Source organism: Schistocerca serialis, chromosome 9, assembly GCF_023864345.2.
Source record: "Schistocerca serialis cubense isolate TAMUIC-IGC-003099 chromosome 9, iqSchSeri2.2, whole genome shotgun sequence".
In the NCBI taxonomy this organism is placed as follows: Eukaryota; Metazoa; Arthropoda; class Insecta; order Orthoptera; family Acrididae; genus Schistocerca; species Schistocerca serialis.
This window is the reverse complement of record NC_064646.1, coordinates 388,439,297-388,463,408: the sequence shown is the minus strand read 5'-3', so window position 1 is coordinate 388,463,408 and position 24,112 is coordinate 388,439,297. Positions and strand designations below refer to the sequence as shown.

General features: G+C 41.0%; 1 protein-coding gene across 1 annotated transcript in view; it reads right to left on the bottom strand.

Moving 5' to 3' along the window:
• Window positions 1-24,112, bottom strand: part of LOC126419634 (chondroadherin-like protein) — a gene marked incomplete at its 3' end in the record, with an annotated part of 165,106 nt that overhangs the window by 94,961 nt on the left and 46,033 nt on the right. The window contains exon 2 of the mRNA XM_050086823.1: window positions 21,078-21,308. Coding sequence (XP_049942780.1) covers window positions 21,078-21,308 — 231 coding nt within the window. The remainder of the gene's footprint in view (window positions 1-21,077; window positions 21,309-24,112) is intronic.

Genomic DNA, 24,112 nt, shown 5'->3' with positions numbered 1-24,112 from the left:
GTAGCAGTGTGCGGGAGTCGGCATGCGTCGGCTGTGTGCTCTGCTCGCGACTCTGGTCAGGACTCTGGAGGATGAGTATTGTTGTAGAAGGTAAAGAAGCAGTCTTGCGCATATTTAATAATGTATGTTAATTGTAATTTAATTTGTTCAGAAAAAAATGCCCCAATAATAATTTTTATAATATAAAGTAACTCTTTTAAAGAAAAGCATTCATTTCAATTTAAAGAATTTTTCCAATGCATTATCATTGCTTCCAAGAATCCAAAAAAATATATAGGCCAGCATTGCACTAAGCTGTGTCGAAGAATGTACAGTTAAGAGCAGATTTAGTTGCAGTTTTTATTGAGGTAAGAATTTTGCTTTTGTTTTATTCAGAATACAGGGCCGAAGGTCAGCGCTGCTGTCCTTATAAATTTTACCAGATATTATTATTTCTGTTATGAGGTTACATTTCGTTCATGGTTCATTATTTAATTAATATTATTGTGTGGGTTTATGGTCAATTATCATTTTTTTAAATTTTTGTTGGGAGTTTACAACATCGTAGGTAGAATGTAGCTAGAATAAAGTGGCACCAGGATAGCTGATTTTGAGTTTAATTTTGTAATTCACGAAATCAGTAAGGGACCCCTCACCCCCCCGCGAGCCTAGCTCTGAACCTAGAAATTTGTCAGACAGGGACTCGAATCCGGATAGCATGCTTATAACGAGCACTCATCTTAACCCCCGTCAACACTGTCCTCCCTCACCCCTCCACCCCCTTCCTAGTAGCTCACAACTAGGATATATATATAGACAGGCTTTTCAATTGCGTCATCTGCTCAGAATCTCTTAGTGCCCTTCAAATGTGCGCTGTACACCGTCCATTCCTTAGTGCAACGGGGCCAGGAAAGCTGTCACTTGCTCATTCTTGATGGAGCCACTGTGATGTTTATGTGGGTTCTCGGTCACGTCGGTCTGACAGGAAAGGAGGCCTCTGACGCTGCTGCCAAGGCTGCAGTCCTCCTACCTCAGCCCGCTATTTCCTATATTCCCACCGATGGTCTCTGTGGTGCCTTCTGTCAGCAAGCGGTGTGATTTTGGCATCACCACTGGTCCTCCCTTCACGGGAACAAGCTCCGGGTTATTAAGCCTCTCCTAGCGGCTTGGACGATCTCCTCTGGTCCTCTCGGCCCTCTCGCCGTGAGAGATGATTTTAGCTAGGTTGCGTATCGGACACTGTCTTTTTAGCCATTGCCATTACTTAAATGGCGTTCCCTCACCACCTTGTACTCATTGCGCTCGACCTTTGACGGTTCGCCGTTTCCTGACGGAATGCCCCTTTTTTTTTTAACCACTTACGTTCTCATTTGTGTTTGCCGTCTGGCAAGGGGAGGACCACGACGTTTGGAAAGCGGATTTACTTCAAACTTCGTACACTCGCAGTACTCCATGAGGACAACAAAATGTGTTAGCAGAGACGTACTTCTCAAGCGTTATTGAGAAAATCGCAAGATAATTTCGGTCGCAGCGTGGTTAGCGTTCAAGCACCGTAAACGCTGTGTCGCTGGATCGAGTACCGACCGTCAATTTTTTTTCTATTTTCAACACAGTCATTTTCTTTACTATTTATATTACAATTGATATAATGGGAAAATACGTGTAATTGGTTGAAATTTTATTAAATTTACAATGTTATTTAGCAGTCTACAAATTTTTATTATCACAAATAATACAATATTCATAACTTTATGTTTTCCATGTCTTGACGAAAAATACCTTCCTGCAACTTGTACTCATAATGTCGAAAGCGACGATTAATTGTACGTCTTTCGAAAGCCGTGTGGGCCGGTCAAAACTTGTAGGTAACAGGTAGTTTCGGGCTCCTTCCAGGTATAAAGGATTTCTCAAATCACGGACAAGCATACATTTTCAGTATCACTTATGTGTTTGGTCGTTTACTAGTCGATAGTTATGAATATTATATATTATTTGTGATAGTAAAAATTTATAGACAGCCAAATAACATTGTAAATTTAATAAAAGTTCATCCGATTACACATATTTTTCCCATATTGTAATATAAATAGTAAACAAAATGAGTGTGTTGAGAATAAAAAAAGAAACTGACGAATGGGACTCGACCCATCGATCCAGCGATTACGGGGCTTGAATGCAAACCACTCCTTTTTTTTTTTTAATCTCATTTTGTTCGTTTTCGTTCGTTGTATCTGCTCGGGGCGGACGTCGAAAGACACCCATTTCAATTCGTTGTTGGTCCAGTTTTTTTATTGCAGAGGACCACTCGGCTGCCGCCGCTTCATGGTAAAAATGGCCACGCACAGGTATATATTTGACGACCGAAATTATCTTGCGATTTTCTCAATAACGCTTGAGAGGTACGCGCTCCTGCTTACACATTTTGTTGTCCTCATGGAGTACTACGAGTGTACGAAGTTTGCAGTAAATCTGCGTTCCAAACGTCGTGGCCACCCCTTGTGAGTTATCGGCCTTTCAGCGAACGACGTGTGGGTTGTCGACCGCGTTTTACTTTTTATCCGTCGTAGCAATATGGCGAAGACCATTTAATTTTTAGTTCAGGACCTATGGCGTATTCTATAGACCTTTCTCCACGTTCCTGTTTTTAGCTGTCTTCTCTTCCATCGATTGGCATTAGCGTGTGGTCGTTTTTAACTCCTGTCTTTGTCGTTGTGTTCTACAGTTCTGACGTGGGCGCGTATGACCGTAGTTGTTTTTGCGCCCTTAAAAACAACCAACCAGGATACGTTCTTAGTTCAAATGGCTCTGAGCACTATGGGACTCATCTGCTGAGGTCATTAGTCCCCTAGAACTTAGAACTAGTTAAACCTAACTAACCTAAGGACATCACAAACATCCATGCCCGAGGCAGGATTCGAACCTGCGACCGTAGCGGTCTTGCGGTTCCAGACTGCAGCGCCTTTAACCGCACGGCCGATACGTTCTTGGTCACAACTCTCTTCTTCTGGGTGATTTGTTCATACAGGTCAGTCCTTGCCTGAAAAATCAGTATTACCGCTCTCTGTATACAGTCCCTTTAGAAAGCGCAGCGCTTGAACTAATTCAGACCAGATACTGTAGTCCGAATATCATGCGTGACACAACGTAATAAATACGAACATTTTCGTTGATGTCGAGGGATTTAGTTCATGGAAAAATACGAAAAATATTTCGTCTCCACGACAACAGTGTTTTCGTGGAAGGTAAGCGGAGCTTGTACCAGATACGAGCTAATCTATCTTATCTGGAGTAGTTTCATCAGTGCCTGACACAACAGCCGTCACTTCTGAGCAAGACCTAGCCCACAACAAAAGCTAGAGACACCTCTAGTAGTGAATCAGCTCTCAGAAAACGGCAAGGGTGCGGGGTATGGCATCGTAAAGATCTACAGGTCAACAGCATATTGCAACACTATTGTATAAACTTAGAGATAAAATGTGCGAAACAGCCGCTTAAAGCAAGGACATATTGGTCGGACATCTCTTAAAGCAGCCGCAGTTATTTTGGGAGGGAAGAAACAAATCGATGACCTTAGCAACTAAGGCAAAAATTTGATGCAAATGTGCACGGTTTCTGGTAAACTTCGGAAAACTGTTCCGTGGACGCAAAGAATAATTTAAGTCTGTAGAAATGGTTGCCCAAAACTCTTATCTATGAACCTCTTTCACGTTCACCGTTTCATACTATCGATATAAAAGTATTGCGTTCGTTTCAACGTAGTCCTAGCGGGCATCCTTAGTCCACCTAGTATTTCCAGCGCACAACTCTAGTCACATGTACGGTCTCACCCAGTCTCGCCGAATATTTACACTATTTTCTAAATAAGAGTAAACCAGAAGCTTGCTGTAGTCTTGACCACGTTAGTGTGAATTTCTAGAACCATATGCTGGCTGCAAAATAGTCTACAAATTATCTACACTTCTTATGTTGTTGCAGAGAACGGTTGACTCCTTGCTTCACCGTATGATTTATCATATACCGATAATGAACTTTATTTCTAAAGGTCTAAGTTTGTATCCGAAGATAGAGTCGAAGTGCGGTGCAAAGCAATATAGTTAAAAAAAACTGTAATTGATCTAGGCGAATTAATTCATATAGGTAACGTGTTCACAGAGTCTTTTAGGTACCCGTTTCCTTTGTTAATAAAGTCAATTCGCATGATATATGGTGAGCGATAGGGCCATGCTAAAGATTTGTTACAGATGATAAGTTACACCTAAGCGTCGTCGCACACACATGCCAGAAGTGTACAATTGGCCCTTTGTACCCGAAACTAACCAGAATTGACGAGTGCAGAGGAACATTTACTAGTAACTCTGGCTACATATTGCAAATGAAATTTAGATCCAGTCCCCCAGTCCGCTTTCTTTTCTTTTTTCTTCCCTTTTATTTTCTCCTTTATTTCTTTCTTTCTTTTCTCCTTTTCAAGTCATAGGTCTCCTGACTCGCTTCATGCGATTTCCTCTCTACAGTCCGCAGCTCGTGGTCGTGGTTTAATATATTTTGTGTGGGATCTAAAATTTTAAAACTTCTCTCACACCGGCCTGATTTAGCTTCACTGATCAGGATAGTAAAAACATGCGTATATTAAGGGAATTTTCATTCACAAGGCAGGCTTATCACATTCACACAGTTAAATACTGTTATATCCTGATTAAATTGAGATTAACTTAAATTCCATAAGGCAGTGAAGCAATTTCGAAGTCTCGGTGCGACGAAAATTGTCAGTCGATCTCCTGGAAACATTTGTAATAATTATTAACTTTCGGTGATCACATGGGGAAGACCGGAGATCTGCTGGTAAGACCGTGTTAGCCTATTTATTTGAAGTAACTGGATATCTTGAGCATACAAAACGGCAGGTTCGTCCAGTGTAAATCAGACGTTCCCCACTGATCCCGTGCAGCACAGCGTAGTAAGCAGACACTGTCAATAATAAACAGTTAAATAATACGCGAACACACTTACTTTAGTATTAGTTCATGTATTAAATTCCTTCTGATACAGAATCTCACCAAGATGGCGACTAGCCCAACAATACATACATATACATCCTTCTTTCACGACTAATCGGTAAGAAGTCCCTATTCTTTTCATAATAGAAAACATAGGTAGCAGAGAAGCTATTCCATGGAGTAAATGGACGCTCCAAGGAATAATTGGGCTTGAAACTACTTTGCATTGATAATCAGTAAGATAAGAAGAGATATTTCGAGATATGTACTGAGTTATATAATTTATAAAATTTCTAAAAATATCGCGGAGAGACCGCTGCAAGAGACATTACAGTGGGGTAGCGTTCTCGCTTCCCGCGCCCGGGTTCCCGGGTTCGATTCCCGGCGGGGTTAGGGATTTTCTCTGCCTCGTGATGACTGGGTGTTGTGTGTGTCCTTAGGTTAGTTAGGTTTAAGTAGTTTTAAGTTCTAGGTGACTGATGACCATAGATGTTGTCCCATAGTGCTCAGAGCCATTTGAACCATTTTTGGTCCTCTCTACACTTTGCACCCAACGTCGTAAATTATTTGTTCTTTAGAGTGGGGACAGAAACAGTCTGAAATGGTTATAAGGGTGTTGCCGGGTAGGTTGGGCTGAGAGATAATTGTTAAGAAAAAAATCGATACTTTGTGTCGTTTGTGAGTTGATAAGCAATGAAGTTAGCCTGTCAGGCCATTGCGAGTGCAAATTCAAGCGGCCTGTCAGAAATGGTATCGCCACACGTGTTCTTCGTTTGGTTTCGTATATCCGCACAAAATAGCGATACAAAAGTTCGACATGGGATCGAACCCTAGCCAAAGGTTGCGCAGTCTCGTGCGCTATAATCTACTCTATGAGAACGACAGACGGTGATCGTATCTGGCGGGCCGCTTGAATCTGCACGCGCATGGCCTAATTCGCTAACTTCAATGCTTATCAGCTCACAAATGGCGCAAAGTATCGAATTTTTTTATACGCTGCTGGCCATCAAAATTGCTACACGAAGAAGAAATGCAGATGATAAACGGGTATTCATTGGACAAATATACGAGGGCGGTTCAGAAAGTAACCTCCGATTGGTCACAGTGCGGGTTGTGGGGGGAGTAGCGACGCCATCTGTGCGTTCACGCACTCAACAGGTCAGTCGGCATCAAGCCGTGGTCGAGTAAACGTCGTACCTGCGCTAGTTTAGTTTTTGTGGCAGTTTGAAATGTGTGCTGCAATAGAAAACCCCGCCAAATGTGAAGTGCGTGCTGTCATAAGGTTTTTTACAGCCAAAGGATATTATGCAGCAGCTATTCATCGTGAGCTTTGTGCCGTGTACGGACCAAGAGTTATGAGTGAAGGAGTTGTCCGTGAATGGGTACGTTTATTTAAAAGTGGACGAGAAAACGTTCATGATGAAGAGAGGAGTGGTAGACCATCATTGGTGACTGACGAACTCGTTCAGACAGTTGATGCAAAAGTTCGTGAAAATCGACGTTTCTCAATGTCGGAGTTGTCTACTGGTTTTCCACAGATTTCTAAGACTCTCTTGTACGAGATAGTGACAGCAAGATTGGGTTACCGTAAGTTTTGTGCACGATGGGTGCCCAAAATTCTTACTGACCACCACAAAACTCAAAGAATGGCCTCTGCATTAGACTTTCTGTCACGTTATGAGGACGAAGGAGAACCATTGTTAAACAGAATCGTGACCGGTGACGAAACCTGGATTAAGTACGTGAACCCTGAGACAAAAGAACAATAAAAGATGTGGGCACATTCAAATTCGCCTACCAAACCAAGAAAAGCCTCGCAAGATTTTTCTGCCAGAAAACTGATGGCAACGGTGTTTTGGGATGCCAAAGAGGTGTTGTTGGTTGAATTCATGAAACGTGGTACGACCATTAATCAAGACGTGTACTGTGAAACAATAAAAAAGTTACGACGGGCTATACAGAACAAACGCCGTGGTATGCTGACTTCCGGTATCGTTTTTTTGCATGATAACGCCCGTCCTCACTCTGCTCGCAGAACAACGGCCCTTCTTGAGTCCTTCAAGTGGGATGTTATCAAACATCCACCTTACAGCCCAGACCTGGCACCGAGCGGGGTGGCGCAGTGGTTAGACACTGGCCTCGCATTCGGGAGGACGACGGTTCAGTCCCGCGTCCGGCCATCCTGATTTAGGTTTTCCGTGATTTCCCTAACTCGCTCCAGGCAAATGCCGGGTTGGTTCCTCTGAAAGGGCACGGCCGACTTCCTTCCCCATCCTTCCCTAATCCGATGAGACCGATGACCACGCTGTCTGGTCTCCTTCCCCAAAACCAACCAACCAACCAACCAACCAGACCTGGCGCCAAGTGATTATCACCTCTTCATGCATTTGAAGAAATGGCTCGGGTCACAGCGGTTTGATGACGACGAAGAGCTCAAAGATGCGGTCACAGGCTGGCTCCAGGCACAAGCGGGTGATTTTTATGCAGAAGGAATTTCAAAGCTTGTGAAGAGATACGATAAGTGCCTCAATCGCTATGGAGACTATGTAGAAAAATAGTGCAAAGATGTAGTTGTAAGATGTATATATTAAAATATTTTTATTTAACTTGGTGTATTTTTTTAAATCAACCGGAGGTTACTTTCTGAACGGCCCTCGTATTATACTAGAACTGACGTGACATAACATTTTCACGCAATTTGGGTGCATAGATCCTGAGAAATCAGTACCCAGAACAACCACCTCTGGCCGTAATAACGGCCTTGATACGCCTGGGCATTGAGTCAAACAGAGCTTGGATGGCGTGTACAGGTACAGCTGCTCATGCAGCTTCGACACGATACCACGGTTCATCAAGAGTAGAGTCTGGCGTATTGTGACGAGCCAGTTGCTCGACCACCATTGACCAGACGTTTTCAATTGGTGAGAGATCTGGAGAATGTACTGGCCAGGGCAGCAGTCGAACATTTTCTGTATCCACAAAGGCCCGTACAGGACCTGCGACATGCGGTCGTGCATTATCCTACTGCAATGTAGGGTTCGCAGGGATCGAATGAAGGATAGAGCCACGGTTCGTAACACATCTGAAATGTAACGTCCACTGTACAAAGTGCCGTCAATGCGAACAAGAAGTGACCGAGACGTGTAACCAGTAGCACCCCATACCATCACGCCGAGTGATACGCCAGTATGGCGATGACGAATACACGCTTCCAATGTGCGTTCACCGCGATGTCGCCAAACACGGATGCGACCATCACGATGCTTAGACAGGACCTGGATCCATCCGAAAAAATGACGTTTTGCCATCCATGCATCCAGGTTCGTCGTTGAGTACACCATCGCAGGCGCTCCTGTCTGTGATGCTGCGTCAAGGGTAACCGCAGCCATGGTCGCCGAGCCGATAGTCCATGCTGCTGCAAACGTCGTCGAACTGTTCGTGCAGATGGTTGTTGCCTTGCAAACGTCCCCATCCGCTGCCTCAGGGATCGAGACGTGGCTGCACGATCCGTTACGGCCATGCGGATAAGATGCCTGTCATCTCGACTGCCAGTGATACGAGGCCGTTGCGATCCAGCACGGCGTTCCGTATTACCCTCTTGAACCCACCGATTCCATATTCTGCTAACAGTCATTGGATCTCGACCAACGCGAGCAGCAATGTCGCGATACGATAAACCGCAATCGCGATAGGCTACAATCCGACCTTTATCAAAGTCGGAAACGTGATGGTACGCATTTCTTCTCCTTACACGAGGCATCACAACATTTCACCGGGCAACGCCGGTCAACTGCTGTTTGTGTATGAGAAATCGGTTGGAAACTTTCCTCATGTCAGCACGTTGTAGGTGTCGCCACCGGCGCCAACCTTGTGTGAATGGTCTGAAAAGCTAATCATGTACATATCACAGCATCTTCTTCCTGTCGGTTAAATTTCGCGTCTGTAGCACGTCATCTTCGTGGTGTAGCAATTTTAATGGCCAGTAGTGTAAGAATTATTCTCAGCACAACCAACCTTGTAAAACTCTGAAATTCTCTACCTCTACTGCTCTCTCTAGAACCGTGAAAGTTATTCCACTATGTTTTAGCGAATAACATGCCGCCCTGTCTTTTTCTAGTCGTCTTCCACATATTCCTTTCCTAGCCAGTTCGACGCAGAACCTTATTCCGTATCGTTACCAATCTTCTTTTCCGACGATGGCCATCTGAGCTAGCGCAGAACGCGATTCATTGCTGAACACAATGCGACGCCATTCGTCAACCATCCACGTTACTCTGTTACGGCAACAGTCAAAACGGAGTCGTTTGTGTTGCCTTAACGGCAGCCCACGCATGGAGCAGTAATTACCAAGTCCAAAGGTTCCAGTGACGTTAGCCACATTTCAGCATTGAAATGAATCTGGTAACAGGTACAAATTTGTGCTGGATCAGTACTCGAACCTGCATTTCCTCCATAAAACAAGCGGTTTCCTTAAGTGCTACATATTCGTCGGGCAATAGACCGTGCCACTCGAACTGTCAACACAACTGACACTGCTAAGAGTATCCTATGACTTCCACATCACTGACAACGGGTTATACACAACGCTGGTGACTACATTGAAGATCAGTAAAACTTTGAAACACGTATCTATTTTGTACGAGCTGTAAATAAGTAGTTGCCACTATTAAAGTTCCAATCCTTCTATATATCACTGAATGTACCAGCAAGATTATATCATTATAAGATACTTAGTTTAGGAGATATTACATCACAAACACTAAACTGGATGAAAAACTACCGCATCATGCATGACGTTTAAATTTATTACTTCTTCACTACTAACTTTATTCACAACACATCTCGCCACTGCATTACCTGCAAAATTATATCATTTTAGGACATACAGTTCAGGAGATACTGAAACACGTATGTAACGTGGCGGCGATGGTGAGGCATGATAAAATCTTTGACCAGAGAGCCTTTTATCGTGGTTAGTCTGCGCTTGACCACGCGAGTGTTACGAGCAGTACTCTAGTAGACGTCGTGCAGTATACTCTGTCGGTAGCAGTAGCTCAGTTCAGTTGCGAGTAGTTCTCAGTCAGTAGTCGTTGCGAGCAGTACTCTGTCGGTAGCAGTAGCTCAGTTCAGTTGCGTCCAGTAGTCGGTCGGTAGTAGTCGTGCAGTACAGTTGCGAGCAGTCTGTCAGTGGGCAGTCTGTGAGCAGTGCAGTATGTCGGTAGTAGCAGTCGAGTGCAGTTGTGTGTGAGGAGTCGGCGGGCGTCGACACGGCATTCTGGTCAAGATTCAGGACGAGGTATATTATTCTTAAATGCGCTCAGCTAATAATGTAAATTAACTGTAACTAATTTGTGCAATAATCGCCCCAATAATAATTTTGATTTCAAAGCAATTTTTTAAAAAAAAAAAAGAATTTTTAATTGAACCAACGATCTCCTTCCATTTCCTTTAAAGAAAAGTTTCAGTTAAATTTAAAAAAAAAAAAAAATTATTTGCAATGCATTTCCTCCAAGCCGTGGCCAACAATAAGAGCAGAAATTTGACATCCAGTTATACTGAGGTAAGAAATTAATTCCGATTTTTTGCTCAGGGCCAAAGACCGATATTTCGGTTTAATTGAATTTTCATTGTCACTGAAGTTTCATTAGCACTGAATTATCTTGTATTATATTTTTTGTCGGAGTTTACACCAGACTCAGATTGCTAAATTTTGTCTAATTGTCATTGTCATTGAATTTATTTGTGGGGAGATTACACTTGGCCCCCATTTCTATTAAAATAATATTTTTTTAAATTCTTGTGGGGAGGTTACACTTGGCGACACCCAGTCCAGGATCGAATTTCGTTGAGAATCTTTTGAAAAACAGTCAGATATCTGCTCTTATTTGCTTGGATATAATTAGGATTTGGCACAACGCTTTTACTAATATTGTGACTTTCGTTCTACAGGTCAACGGTAATTCGTTGCTCTGTTGTATTTGTGTGTTGCTTTTGCATTTGTGCTTGTTTGTTTTGTGAATAACTGACTATTGCAAAAATGCCGCGAAAGACTGTGAATAGTGTGTCGCGAAGTATTATGAATGAAATTAACGACTCAAACAACTTTACCTATAGGACTTGTGACATGCAGTGTAATGATGACAATCCTGCGTTCACTAACAATCAGTGCATTCCAACCACTAATGATGACTTTTACCTTAATGATGAACAAACGAACTCAATTGTCTCGTCTGTTAATTTGACGACAATTGATGACGCGGAGCGGTCTATAGTAATGAGCGCTGCCGAGCTTAACACACCCGATTTAGAAAATTCAAGTAACGTACAGACAAATGTTTCGAATGAAAATGGTCAGTGTACTGAAAGTAGGACGGATCTATTTAATTCCGAAATAATGTCTGACAGTGTACATCCGACTGACAAACCTTTTTGTAAATCTCAGAATAACCAAATGGTTACAGTAAGCGAGAGAGTTCCAGATCCACCACTAAACAGCACAGAGAATATAAACGCTAACTTTGGCTTTGAACAAATTATGGCAAAATTGCTACAACAACAGAGTGAAGATTTCAAACAACAATTTAGTGAACAGGACAAAAAATTTAATAAAATTATTGAAAAACTAGACAATAATGATGTAAATCTCAAACAACTTAGTGAACAGATCAAACAACTTAGCGAAACAATTGATAAAAGTTTCGAAGTCACAAGCGAAAAACAAGACGACCTTAAAGAACAGAACAAACAAGTTAGTGAGCAGATTACAGCTGTTACCGTGCAATGTCAGGACAGTAAAGAACAATTACGTGAGGATACTAAGGCTTGTGCTAATAACAGTAATGAAGAAGTTGGCACTGTTGCACAAGAATTAAGTAGCACACGTGTAGGCACAACAGAATCACATAAAGATGACATTAATGCAGTCACTGAACAATGTTCAGCAAACGCAACACAGATACACGAAATTAATGCAGTCACTGAACAATGCCCCAAAAACGCAGTACAGATAATTTATTTTAATTTAAAGTCACTGGAAGTTTCACACACTGTGAATACGGAAGTCAATAATAAAAGTGAACGTCAGAACAACCAAATTGACGAAAGTATTAAAATAACAGAATTAACAATTATTTCAGTCACCAATACGTCACAGAACGTAGATTACGAGCAATTTTTTTCCGCAAGAAAAAGTAAAGAATTTAATAATGACAGAACACAGGTACACGCTTTGAGCTGTATACGACAATTTGTTTTTATGCTTTCACCGCTATTACCTGTAATGCAGAAACTAGCTTTGAACCTGATGCGACAATTTGCTATTGCATTTTCATCAGCATTGCCTGTAATGAGGAAACTTGAATTAACATGGATACAACTATTTGCTTTTGAATTTTTACCGCTATTGCTTGCAACGCAAAAGCTGAAATGTATTTGCAGTGCGTAATTGACCTCAGGGGATTCATTACGCTTTAATGAATATGTGCCGTAGCGAGCATAGGGCCCCGAGCTGTAGTAGTGCTGTTTCATCTTTAGTTTTCTGCACTGCTGCCTTTTCTTCTACTATCCTTTATATCTATCAAAACAGCTCTTTAACTATTGCTCTATCTAGAATTAAGAAACGTAGTAATGAAAACCCGATGTGACAAATTTTTATCGAATGTGACAATTTTCTTTAGGCACTCCAGAACTACCAGCGTAATTATAATAACAGATAAAAATCGTAATCATCAGTATGTGTAAAATTAACAGCAAACGCATTTTTTTGTAACAATAGACGTTTTTCACCGCAACAGCATGAAAGTCAACCGCTTAGCATACCTAACCAACAATGCAGTCTACAAGGTCAACCAAACTTTAATGTTTCGCCGCGTGCACGTATAGTCCCAGCTCCAACAAATAGCAACGCATGGCAGCAAAGAAATAACTACGTACGGACAACACACTATTTCAACTCGTATCGCAATGCGCCGTATAGAAATTACTGTCATGACAGACGTAAAAAAAAAAAAAAAAAAAAAAAAAAAATGATGAGCACAATTTTCAGCGTACATTTAATAACAGTCGATCTTATGATCAGCAACAACAAATAATCATGAATGAACCAGGCAATAGGTGTCATCTATAGCGTAACACGTCAGTAAGAGTTAACAGAACAGTTCAAATAGTCGAAATGCCACAGCATCCTCCCGTAAATAATAGCACGTACGACAGAATTTGACCAGATACTGTACAGGACGCACCTTCCAATAACACAAGCACTACCTTTGACACGCAAAATGTTGTTCACGAAAATGTAATTACTATTGACGATATCAGAGACACTCTCTTGCAGGAAAGACCATTTGTTCAGAAAACTATTTCACATCCTGTCATCGAAATTAAAGTTGGTTCATCGAAATTCTCAGCAGTAATCGATTCCGGATCACCTATATCAGTAATAAATGAAGAAACTTTTAACGAGTGCAACAAAGAGAATACTTATCCGACATTACCTTTAGGCAAAACAAAAGTGAAAGAAGCAGTACCGAGTAAAGGAGTAGACGTTAAATTACAGACGCATTTATCATTTTGTATTGGAGGTCATACTTTCCACTCAAATTTTTGGATTGTTCCTTTATTGACGACAGACGTAATTTTAGGTACTAATTTTCTCGTACAACACGATGCAGTGGTTGATTTTCAAAATTCTTATTTAATGTTAAAGGATGAAAATGTACAATTGGCTTTAGAATTTCAGCACTCATTATCTGCGGAAGAACAAACAATTAACCGCACAGAGGTCATTTCCGCAACATGTAACATAGACTGTAATCCCACATTGTTTACGGATACGTACGTACACAACTATAATAGTCCAGACGAAGCTGACTAGGACGTAATGCAGATGATTTCCGATAAAGTTAAAGAAAGCAGTGCAACTACAGACGACGAACGAACGCAGTTACACAAAATTCTTTTACAGCAAGCTCCGGTTTTGACAACATTTCTGGTACTATGTCCGGTTTTATGTATGAATTTCAAGTGAAACAGCACGACACATTTAAAGCAAAGCATTATCCCATTCCATACATTCACAGAAAACAAGTTAAAAAAGAGTTGCAGGATATGCTTGACCAAGGAATTATTGAACCGGCAGTTAGTCCGTACATACACATACTCTCATTCCAAGATGTAATTAATTCCATTCCAAATGAATCCACTATGCTATCTCCGTCTGTTATACTGAAAAACGTTGAACCACCAAACAAAATTAAAGAATTAGTAAACTTCCCTAACTGTCGTCGACTAAGACACCACGAAGTAATTGACATTGCGCTGTACAACATCAAACGTGCCGCAGAGCGCCGGAGAAGACAGCAAAAACAGGTTTGTAGACGCCGCGACTTTCACATTGGACAGAAGATATTAGTACGTACACACTATTTATCCAGCAAATTAAAAGGTAAGTGCTGTAAATTTGAACTTCTATACGCAGGTCCATATCGGATTCGCAGCATTCCTCATCCCAATGTTGTACACGTCGAAACTTTGAGAACCAGAAAATCGAAAGGCAACCACCATTGGTCAAATATTAAACCCTTTATTGAATGAAGACACTGTATGATTCAACACACTATGATGCCATTTACTTATGCAATTATATTCACATAACTAATTACTGATGATTATCGTATTTTTTCTTGGCAAGTGCCCGACAAGGTAAGGTTAGCAGGTCGCTTTTCTTGTCGTTACACATCAGACCGTGCACATTTTCCATTTTTTTGTGTATATGATTGTATTCCAGTTTTGTTTATATGCACTGTGAAATAGTTAAGGTATAACACACCAGTTGATTTTGGCATTCTTTTTGCCCTATGACATCTCAAGATCGTGACTGTTTTTACATTTTTTTTTTTTTTGCTGCTGCATTGTATTATTCTGTGTACATTTTTGCATCTGAACACTGTCAATGTCTTTGACATATTACGTTTTCTGTCATGTTATGCTGTATGGTTAATTATGTCACTATAAACCAGTCATTATTTAGTGGGTATATGATTTAAATGCAAGACATTAATCTCTGTTCATCAATTTCAGAAAGAAATGATGCGTGTAAGAAATAAATTCAACAGAAATGGGAATTTCGCCTACGGAATAAACGAAAGAAGATGCAATGACTTTATGAGGAAGAGTAAATGGATCAGGATTAACAAGCATTAACAAGAATATACTATACTCATCGTAGAATAGCAGTCGTAACTAATTTTTTCTTTCAGAATACAAGATGATTGATGCAGGCTGTCAGACAGAACTACACATCTTATTTTTAGTGATGAAATATGCTAGAGATAAGGAATAGTTGTATAATGAGTAATGAAGTGATTTTTTTGCAGATGATAATGAATGCTGATGAATAATGATGAAGAATATGCTACTATGAATAATGAAGTTTTTCTTTACAGGTGATGATAATATTGAAGTTATGATGATATGGATAATGAAGTGATTGATAATGAAGTTTTTTTTCTTTACAGATGAGGATAATGTTGAAGTTATGTATTTATGCTATGTAGTTATTTAAGTATTTGTTGCAGTTTGCTTTGACAGCAGGTGTTATATTGCATAGTAGGATGACGGAAAGTTTTGGAAAGGACAGCTATGGAACACATTTTTATACACATTTCACTGCCTGTTAATTCGAAGTTCACTACTTTTCAGCATAGTATGTATTTCTTCTTTCAGGTCAATAATCCATTTTGTATATTTTTCCAGGAGAAGCTTTTCATGATACTTACTAAACCTGTTACTTATTATACCTGTTCTAGTACTTGCATTTTTATTTTTTTTTACCCATTTGTGTCTATCATTTATAAATGTGATCACATATACTGCCTTGTTACATAACCTTGCTACAGCTAACTCATGACGAATGACGTTACCTATCCTCATTTGCAGCAATAGGTCAAAAGCAAATATTGTTATGCCTCAGCAATTAATTATCGATCCCAACGCAATGCATTGCTAACAAAAATAAAAATGTATTACCAGTCCCACATAATGTCACTAGTTTATGATAATTCTGAATAATACTGATTAGCTCTGGATAGTATGTCACTTGAGTAATGACTTCTTAATGAGACAAAATATATATATATATATATATATATATATATATAAAATAATGCTTTGTAACGCTAATAACTGCCACTGTTTATTGTAATGAGACTACTTATAATGCCACTGATTATTAATGCTATGACTGTAATTAACTGATTTTTAATAATGACTTCTTAATGATCTGAATAATACTGAATGAGGAACAATGTTTTATTGTAGTGAGACTACTTATAATGCCCGTGATTATTAATGCTATGATTGTAATTAGCTGATTTTTAATAATGACTTCTTAATGATCTGAATAATACTGAATGAGGAACAATGTTTTATTGTAATGAGACTACTTATAATGCCCATGATTATTAATGCTATGACTGTAATTAACTGATTTTTAATAATGACTTCTTAATGATCTGAATAACGCTGAATGATGAACAATGTTTTATACTATTCAATACTTGCTGGCCACTGAGTGCCAATAATTAATATAACTTAATGAATTATGACTTTTCATATTTTGCTAACTGGCCACTGAGTGCCAATAACTAATGTCACTAAATGAATTATGTTATTAATTATGCCATTAATTAGCTCCTGTCTTCAATTATGACTTTTCATGTTTTGGTAACTGGCCAATGAGTGCCAATAATTAATGTCACTAAATGAATTACGTTAATAATTATGCCATTAATTAGCTCCTGTTTTCAATTATGACTTTTCATGTTCTATAACTGGCCACTGAGTGCCAATAATTAATGTCACTAAAAGAATTATGTTATTAATTATGCCATTAATTAGCTCTTGTTTTCAATGTTGACTTTTCATGTTTTGGTAAATGGCCAATGAGTGCCAATAATTTGTATCACTCAATGTATTATGTTAATGCTAGGCCAATAATTGACTCTCCTTTTCAATTAAGACGTCTGATGAACATTATTCTGTCATACTAAATATGCTTTGTAACTGGCCAAGGACTGCCACTGTTTATTGTAATACGATTACCCATGATGCCAATAATTTAATTTTATGAACATTATTCTGTAATGATAAAGACATGGTACAGAAATGTTCAATAACTGGGCTATGAATGCCGCAAACTACTACTGTAATTCTCAATATTATGTGACTTAATGTCCTTTACCTTATGAGCTAACTACCCTGAATTACTGCAATATCCATTTGTCCTGTCCATCCTCATGATCATGGAGCACTGTATTTGGTTTTTGCACTAATTCTACGTTGGTGTGCCTTGTAAGAGCGTGGTGTTGACACGACATGCTGTCCACCACCGTGAGCGATGAAGACGTTATAATGGTCCCACTGTTTGGTGTACCTAGTGTACTGCCAAAATGAAAACATGGAACATTACTAAGACAGTTCAGTGTCTTGGGTACGCTGATAAATTCTGATGGGAAAAGAACTTCAAATTGTGTCACTTGGTGTTGTACTTCTGTGGAAAGATATGGACTTTCAGAACAGCTGTGTGCAATCTAAAGTGCTACAACCATGATGCAATCCTTCCCTTTCCTATCCTAATTCTTGTCACATAGTGAAGATCATTTTTTTGCTAACATCATTTATGTTCATGGGTTATACATTTCTTTTTTTTTCGATTCGCTGAACTCCAGTGCGAGTACACTTATGGCACTTGTCGACATGATTTTTTGCCATTATGTTTATTTGTTGTGAAAATGCTAAAGACATTTTTGCGATTTGTTCTGAAGTACAGTATATGTGCACTCTTGTCTTTTATATTGTATATACATTTTTATTGTGATGATATGTTCTGAACTACAGTGCATGTGCACTTAGGTTATGTGTTAATATGTTTTCTACTGAACTTCAGTGCCTGTACACTTTTCTCATTTTTCAATATGATTTGTACTCATTTTGTATACCTTTTATGATTTCCTGATATGTTCATTAAGTACACTCATGTCACTTGTCAACATGATTTTCTGCCATTCTGTTTATTTGTTCTGAAAATGCTACAGAATTTTTTCAGTGCGTATGCACTCTGTTAACTGTCAAATAATTTGTATATACATTTTTCTGATTTGCTACTATGTTTTGTACTCACATTTTGTATTTGTCTGATATATTTTGTACTTGGTGCGTGTGCATCACTTTTAATTTATGTACTACATTTGAATATTCTGTAAATTGTAAAAATTTCTTGCGATGGCAAGTCCAAATGACTCACCATCGCTGCCAAATTTTTGCCCCCCCAGTGGAGGGTTATGAAACACGTATGTAACGTGACGGCGATGGTGAGGCATGATAAAATCTTTGACCACAGAGCCTTTTATCGTGGTTAGTCTGCGCTTGACCGCGCGAGTGTTACGAGCAGTACTCTAGTAGTCGTCGTGCAGTATACTCTGTCGGTAGCAGTAGCTCAGTTCAGTTGCGAGTAGTTCTCTGTCAGTAGTCGTTGCGAGCAGTACTCTGTCGGTAGCAGTAGCTCAGTTCAGTTGCGTCCAGTAGTCGGTCGGTAGTAGTCGTGCAGTACAGTTGCGAGCAGTCTGTCAGTGGGCAGTCTGTGAGCAGTGCAGTATGTCGGTAGTAGCAGTCGAGTGCAGTTGTGTGTGAGGAGTCGGCGGGCGTCGACACGGCATTCTGGTCAAGAGTCAGGACGAGGTATATTATTCTTAAATGCGCTCAGCTAATAATGTAAATTAACTGTAACTAATTTGTGCAATAATCGCCTCAATAATAATTTTGATTTCAAAGCAATTTAAAAAAAAAAAGAATTTTTAATTGAACCAACGATCTCCTTCCATTTCCTTTAAAGAAAAGTTTCAGTTAAATTTCAAAAAAAAAAAAAAAAAAAATTATTTGCAATGCATTTCCTCCAAGCCGTGGCCAACAATAAGAGCAGAAATTTGACATCCAGTTATACTGAGGTAAGAAATTAATTCCGATTTTTTGCACAGGGCCAAAGACCGATATTTCGGTTTAATTGAATTTTCATTGTCACTGAAGTTTCATTAGCACTGAATTATCTTGTATTATATTTTTTGTCGGAGTTTACACCAGACTCAGATTGCTAAATTTTGTCTAATTGTCATTGTCATTGAATTTATTTGTGGGGAGATTACACTTGGCCCCCATTTCTATTAAAATAATATCTTTTAAATTTCGGTGGGGAGGTTACAATACGACGCAATAAGCACTGAGCTGCGTGAAAATCGGTAGAGATGTTTACATATGCATATGCAGTTTGTTAAATACATTTGAAATACATTTCAAATGTGCGTATGTGGGCAAAGCCACGGGTAAAGAGCTCATCCTAAGCCCTTAGAACAATTTCTACTAAATTTGCTATACATGTCAGTCACAGTCTGGAAAGAAATACTGTGGCGTTAAGAACCACCAGCCTCGCACTGTGGGAAGGGGGGTGGGGAGAGGGGAGAGGAAGATGGAAACAAATAGGGTAGAAACCGACGTAGACATGGACAGAGAGAGGGAAATGGACAGATGGAGGGGTGAGGAGCAGAGTGACAGCGAAAAGAAAGAAGAGGAGATGGGCAGAGAGGAGGGGGTGGAGGAAAATGGAAAATATATATATATATATCAATTTTCATTTCCCCTCTCTCCTCCATCTCCTCCTCTTCCCTTTCTCTGTCAAGTTCCTCCTTTTCCCTCTCCCTCTCTCCTAATGAGAGAGAGAGAGAGAGAGAGAGAGAGAGAGAGAGAGAGAGAGAGAGAGAGAGTATAAGTGTGTCGTTACCTAGTCTTCCTCCAAGCAGTGACGTAGGGAGTCCATTATTAGTTCATGGCTGACAACTACAGATGTGAAGGTGTGCTTAGTGCACGGGACGACGATCCTCTCGTGTGGTGGGCATATGTTGTCGACCAGATACTTCATGATGAGTGAATCTGCCTTTACGTTCCCACACAGTCCAACATCATGCTACTGTCAGATATAAATGCCCCACAGACGTAGATTTGAAAGATTCGACCAGCTGGCGAATGAAGATCCACGATGAGAACTCATTCTAACGCTGTTTCACACGAATACTCGTCGTCTCCGCGTCTTTCACAGTAACCAGTCAACATCAGACCCTGTTTACGCCTCTTACACTGGGTGTCCCAAAACTGTTGTGACAAATTTAGAGGTCTAGGAACCCGTGTCCGAAAACTTCATCCAACGACGCTTCAGAGCATCAACTTATAGGTACCAGCACCAGCCATTAGGTCGCCCTTTCGGCAGCAAACGTGACTTTGTACGCTGGCGGACCGTAGGTGGAACGTTTCGCTGTGTTCTTTGTTATTCAGTGATACCGACTTATGGCAACGATCATTAGTGGAGAAGATGGACGTAGCTGCTGCGTGTACAGCGTCTTCTGTGAATGCGATGTTCCGTTGCCTTTTGACAACGATTTTGAACATGGGTTCCCGTCTGGAGTTTATTTTGTTCCTGTATACCGAAAAGCATTGGAGATTTTAGACGGCTCCAGAAGAAAAACGAACTGTGGATGGGAAAGTGTCCAAAACAGTCATCCACTGAGGCAATAGAGCACTGAAATCATAGAAACAAACCTTTATACGCAACAGCTACCTCCAGCTTTTCCACTGAAGATCGTGGCAATCAGTTACGCTCACTGATTAAGAAACAACACAGCGAGGCGTCAACGCACAAAGTCAGGTTTGCTGTCGAAAGGGTGGCGTAGTGTCAGGCGCTGGTGTGTCTAAGTTTGATGCTCTGTGGCACCGTTGGATGACGTTCCCGGACACGGGTTCGTATCCTCGATTTGTTCCTGAGGCCACCCTCTATAAGCCCTTGAAGTTCGTCGCAAGTTTGGGACACTCTGTATAGCCTACCAGGCCTGGTAACAACATTAATGCACTACGGTGGTCGTTAATCAATTACATACTCGCCGATAGAGTGCAAGGGTACTTAGTTACATTGACAGCAGACTACGGCTTCAGGGTGCTTCGCTTGTATTTGAGATTGCATTCTTGCAACATATGTAAGTTTATGCAGAGCAGAGTGTGGGCGCTGACCTTGATGCCGCAGGCGCGGAAGACGGCCGTGAGGTTGGAGGCGGCGGCGCACTCGCAGCGCGGCCACAACCAGGAGCCGCCCCAGCCGCCCTCCAGCGGCAGCCCCGAGCAGTCCAGCAGGCCGCCCCCGCACGAACAACCGCCGCAGACCGACGAGCTAACGTCCCCGCCTGCCTGTTGCTCTCCATCTTGCAGCACGGCGTGTGTCACCAGACACAGCAGCACCGCACCCTGCAAAACATAGCCGCCCGTCACCACAATACAGTCCATACAGCAGCAACCAGCAGTTAGATACGAGGCGTTTTTTGTTTTTTTTGTAAACAAGCACTGTTTTTAAATATGGTCGCTACGGTGGAGGATTCGCGCATGTGCGTCGAGTACTCGCATCTACGAGGGTGGTTTGGAAAGCTCTTGGAATGGAATAGAGAAAAAAGACGTACCTCAGAGAAACTTTTTTTTTTCAATGTAGTGTCCCTATACTAATGTACCAGGTCCAGCAATATTCTAATGTCCTGATCCCATCTTGAAAATTAGATTCCGCCAGGTCTGCATCTTTGGCTGTCAGTGCTTCGTCCGAGGAGGATCTCCGTCTATCAAGGAAAATTTTGAGCTTCGGGAGTACATGGGTGTCCGATGGAGCCAAAGCAGGCAAATAAGCCGGGTGTAGCAATAGTTCGTATCTTATTTCACGTATTTTTGCCGTGACAATGACACTTCTGTGCGGGCGTGCATTGTGTTGATGAAACCCGGCTTTTTTTCCGCCTATACTTTGCTCTAGTTGGCCCAGAACGTTAGCTTAGTACCGTCCAGGAATTGTATGGGAAGCTGGTGGACAATTTATCTGCAGAATTCCAATCGCATCCCAGAAATTTGACGCAGTGACATTTCCGGCCTACCGTACTGCCTTCGCTGTCTTTGGTGCTGCTGAATCAACGTGTTTCCATTGCTTTCACTGTTTTTGTCTCTGGGGTATAGTAGTGGACCAAAGTTTCATCTTTGATCACAAACCGGCGCAAAAAATCATTTGCATTCTGATACAGAGTTGACGAGTCGCAGCACCCATCAAGCGCCGGCCGGAGTGGCCAAGCGTTTATAGGCGCTACAGTCTGGAACTGTGCGACCGCTGCGGTCGCAGGTTCGAATCCTACCTCGGGTATGGATGTGTGTGATGTCCTTAGGTTAGTTAGGTTTAAGTAGGTCTAGGGGACTGATGACCTCAGAAGTTAAGTCCCATAGTGCTCAGAGCCATTTTTGAACCCATCAAGCAGATATTTTTTTCATTTTCAGTTCCACTCTTAAAATGTGACATGCCTGTTCGGATGACACCTTTACAACTTCAGCAATTTCTTGCACTTTAAGTGGGCGATCCTCCATGACCATTGTATACACTTTACAGTTTCTGTGGCAGTGACACATCTTGGGCAACCAATACGTGGATCATCATCTAAGCCAGGGGTGGCCAACTTTTTTGCTTAAATGAGCCACGTTGGGGAAAAGACGTATATTTTTCCAGTATTTTTGAGCCGCACATTATATACTTAACACTATCAACAACCGCTAAGGAGAAAAAAAAAACAGGTCGGATGTCGGATGTATAAATAATTACAAGTCAGAGATTAATGTGATGTTTGACTTTCAATTTGTGAAACTAATGTACAAGCATCAGGCACGATCGAAGTGGTTGCAATTCACAGGATGCTCTCAAGTCGTTCATCTGAGATTTTCATTCTGTGTTTACTCTTTGTGAACTTTACACTTGAAAATAACTGTTCACAAACGTATCTGCTTCCAAACAAAGGTGACACATACAACGCATGATTGTGCAGCAAGGAATATTTGCCTCTGGGCAGGTAAATTTTGTAAAAATCCAACAAAAATACATGATCAAATTTTTATTTCAGTTGGATGTCAGACTGCAACTCTATGCATTTCATCCGAAAATCTTCTGGCAACGTAATTATATTGTTTGTAAAAGGTGTCGCATAAATACAAAAATGTCATTTTGATGAGAAACCCAGAAAGTTGTTTTTCATGTGTACCGACAAGGGTACCGTCAAGGCGTAGTTTGGTAATTTGCCGATAGTCAGCGCTAGTCGCAAACATGGCGAGTTCAGGTGCGGAGCGAGCTTTCTGTATGTTGAAGTTCGACAAAAACAAGTGTGCTACAGCTGTTCAACGGATGTTTAGAATCAAGTACAGTAAGAAGCCATTAATCAGAAAGGCCATTTACCACTGGCACAACAAATTCGTTACGACAGGTTGCTTTTGCCTGGCAAAGAGAAGCGGACATCCCAGTGTGAGTGAAGTGAATGTGAAGCGCGTACGAGAGACATTCACAAGGAGTCCAAAGAAATCGGTGTGTCGTGCATCCCGTGAACTGGAAATGGCTCCAATAACAGTGTGGAAAGTTCTGCAACAGAAGCTGTCTATGAAACCATTCAAAATGGAGTGCTACAGAAGAGGACAGCTGTTTCATGAAATGGCCTCCCCAATCACCAGATATCACTCCGTGTGACTTTTTTTCTGTGGGGACACATTAAAGATCTGGTGTATGTACCGCCTCTATCATGTGCTGTAGCAGAGCTCCTGGAGAGAATATGGGAAGTGACTGCCACAGTCGATGATGCCATGCTGGGATGGGTACGGCAAGAATTCGATTACCATATTAACGTCTGCCGGGTCACTCATGGTGCCCATATCGAATGTTTGTAAGAGAAAAAAAATCAGTGTTTTTCTTCAAAATGCAGTATGTATTACATCTGTACAATATTTAGTTCTTGTCCAATAAATAACTGAAAGTGTTCCAGTACTTTATGTACACCTTGTACAGACCGCTGAACTCTCGACACCACAGTGTCGGCTCTCTTTCCGACTTCGTCGAACATTCTGCCCACTCCCCATCAAGCTGCACTCACGCCGGCAATCTGGGCGACTGTGAACTAACGTGATACTTGTGGGCGTAAAAAGATGACGCGAATCAGAATCATCAGCCTGCTGTTGCTTACGAAACTAGTAACTACTTTAGACACTTGAAT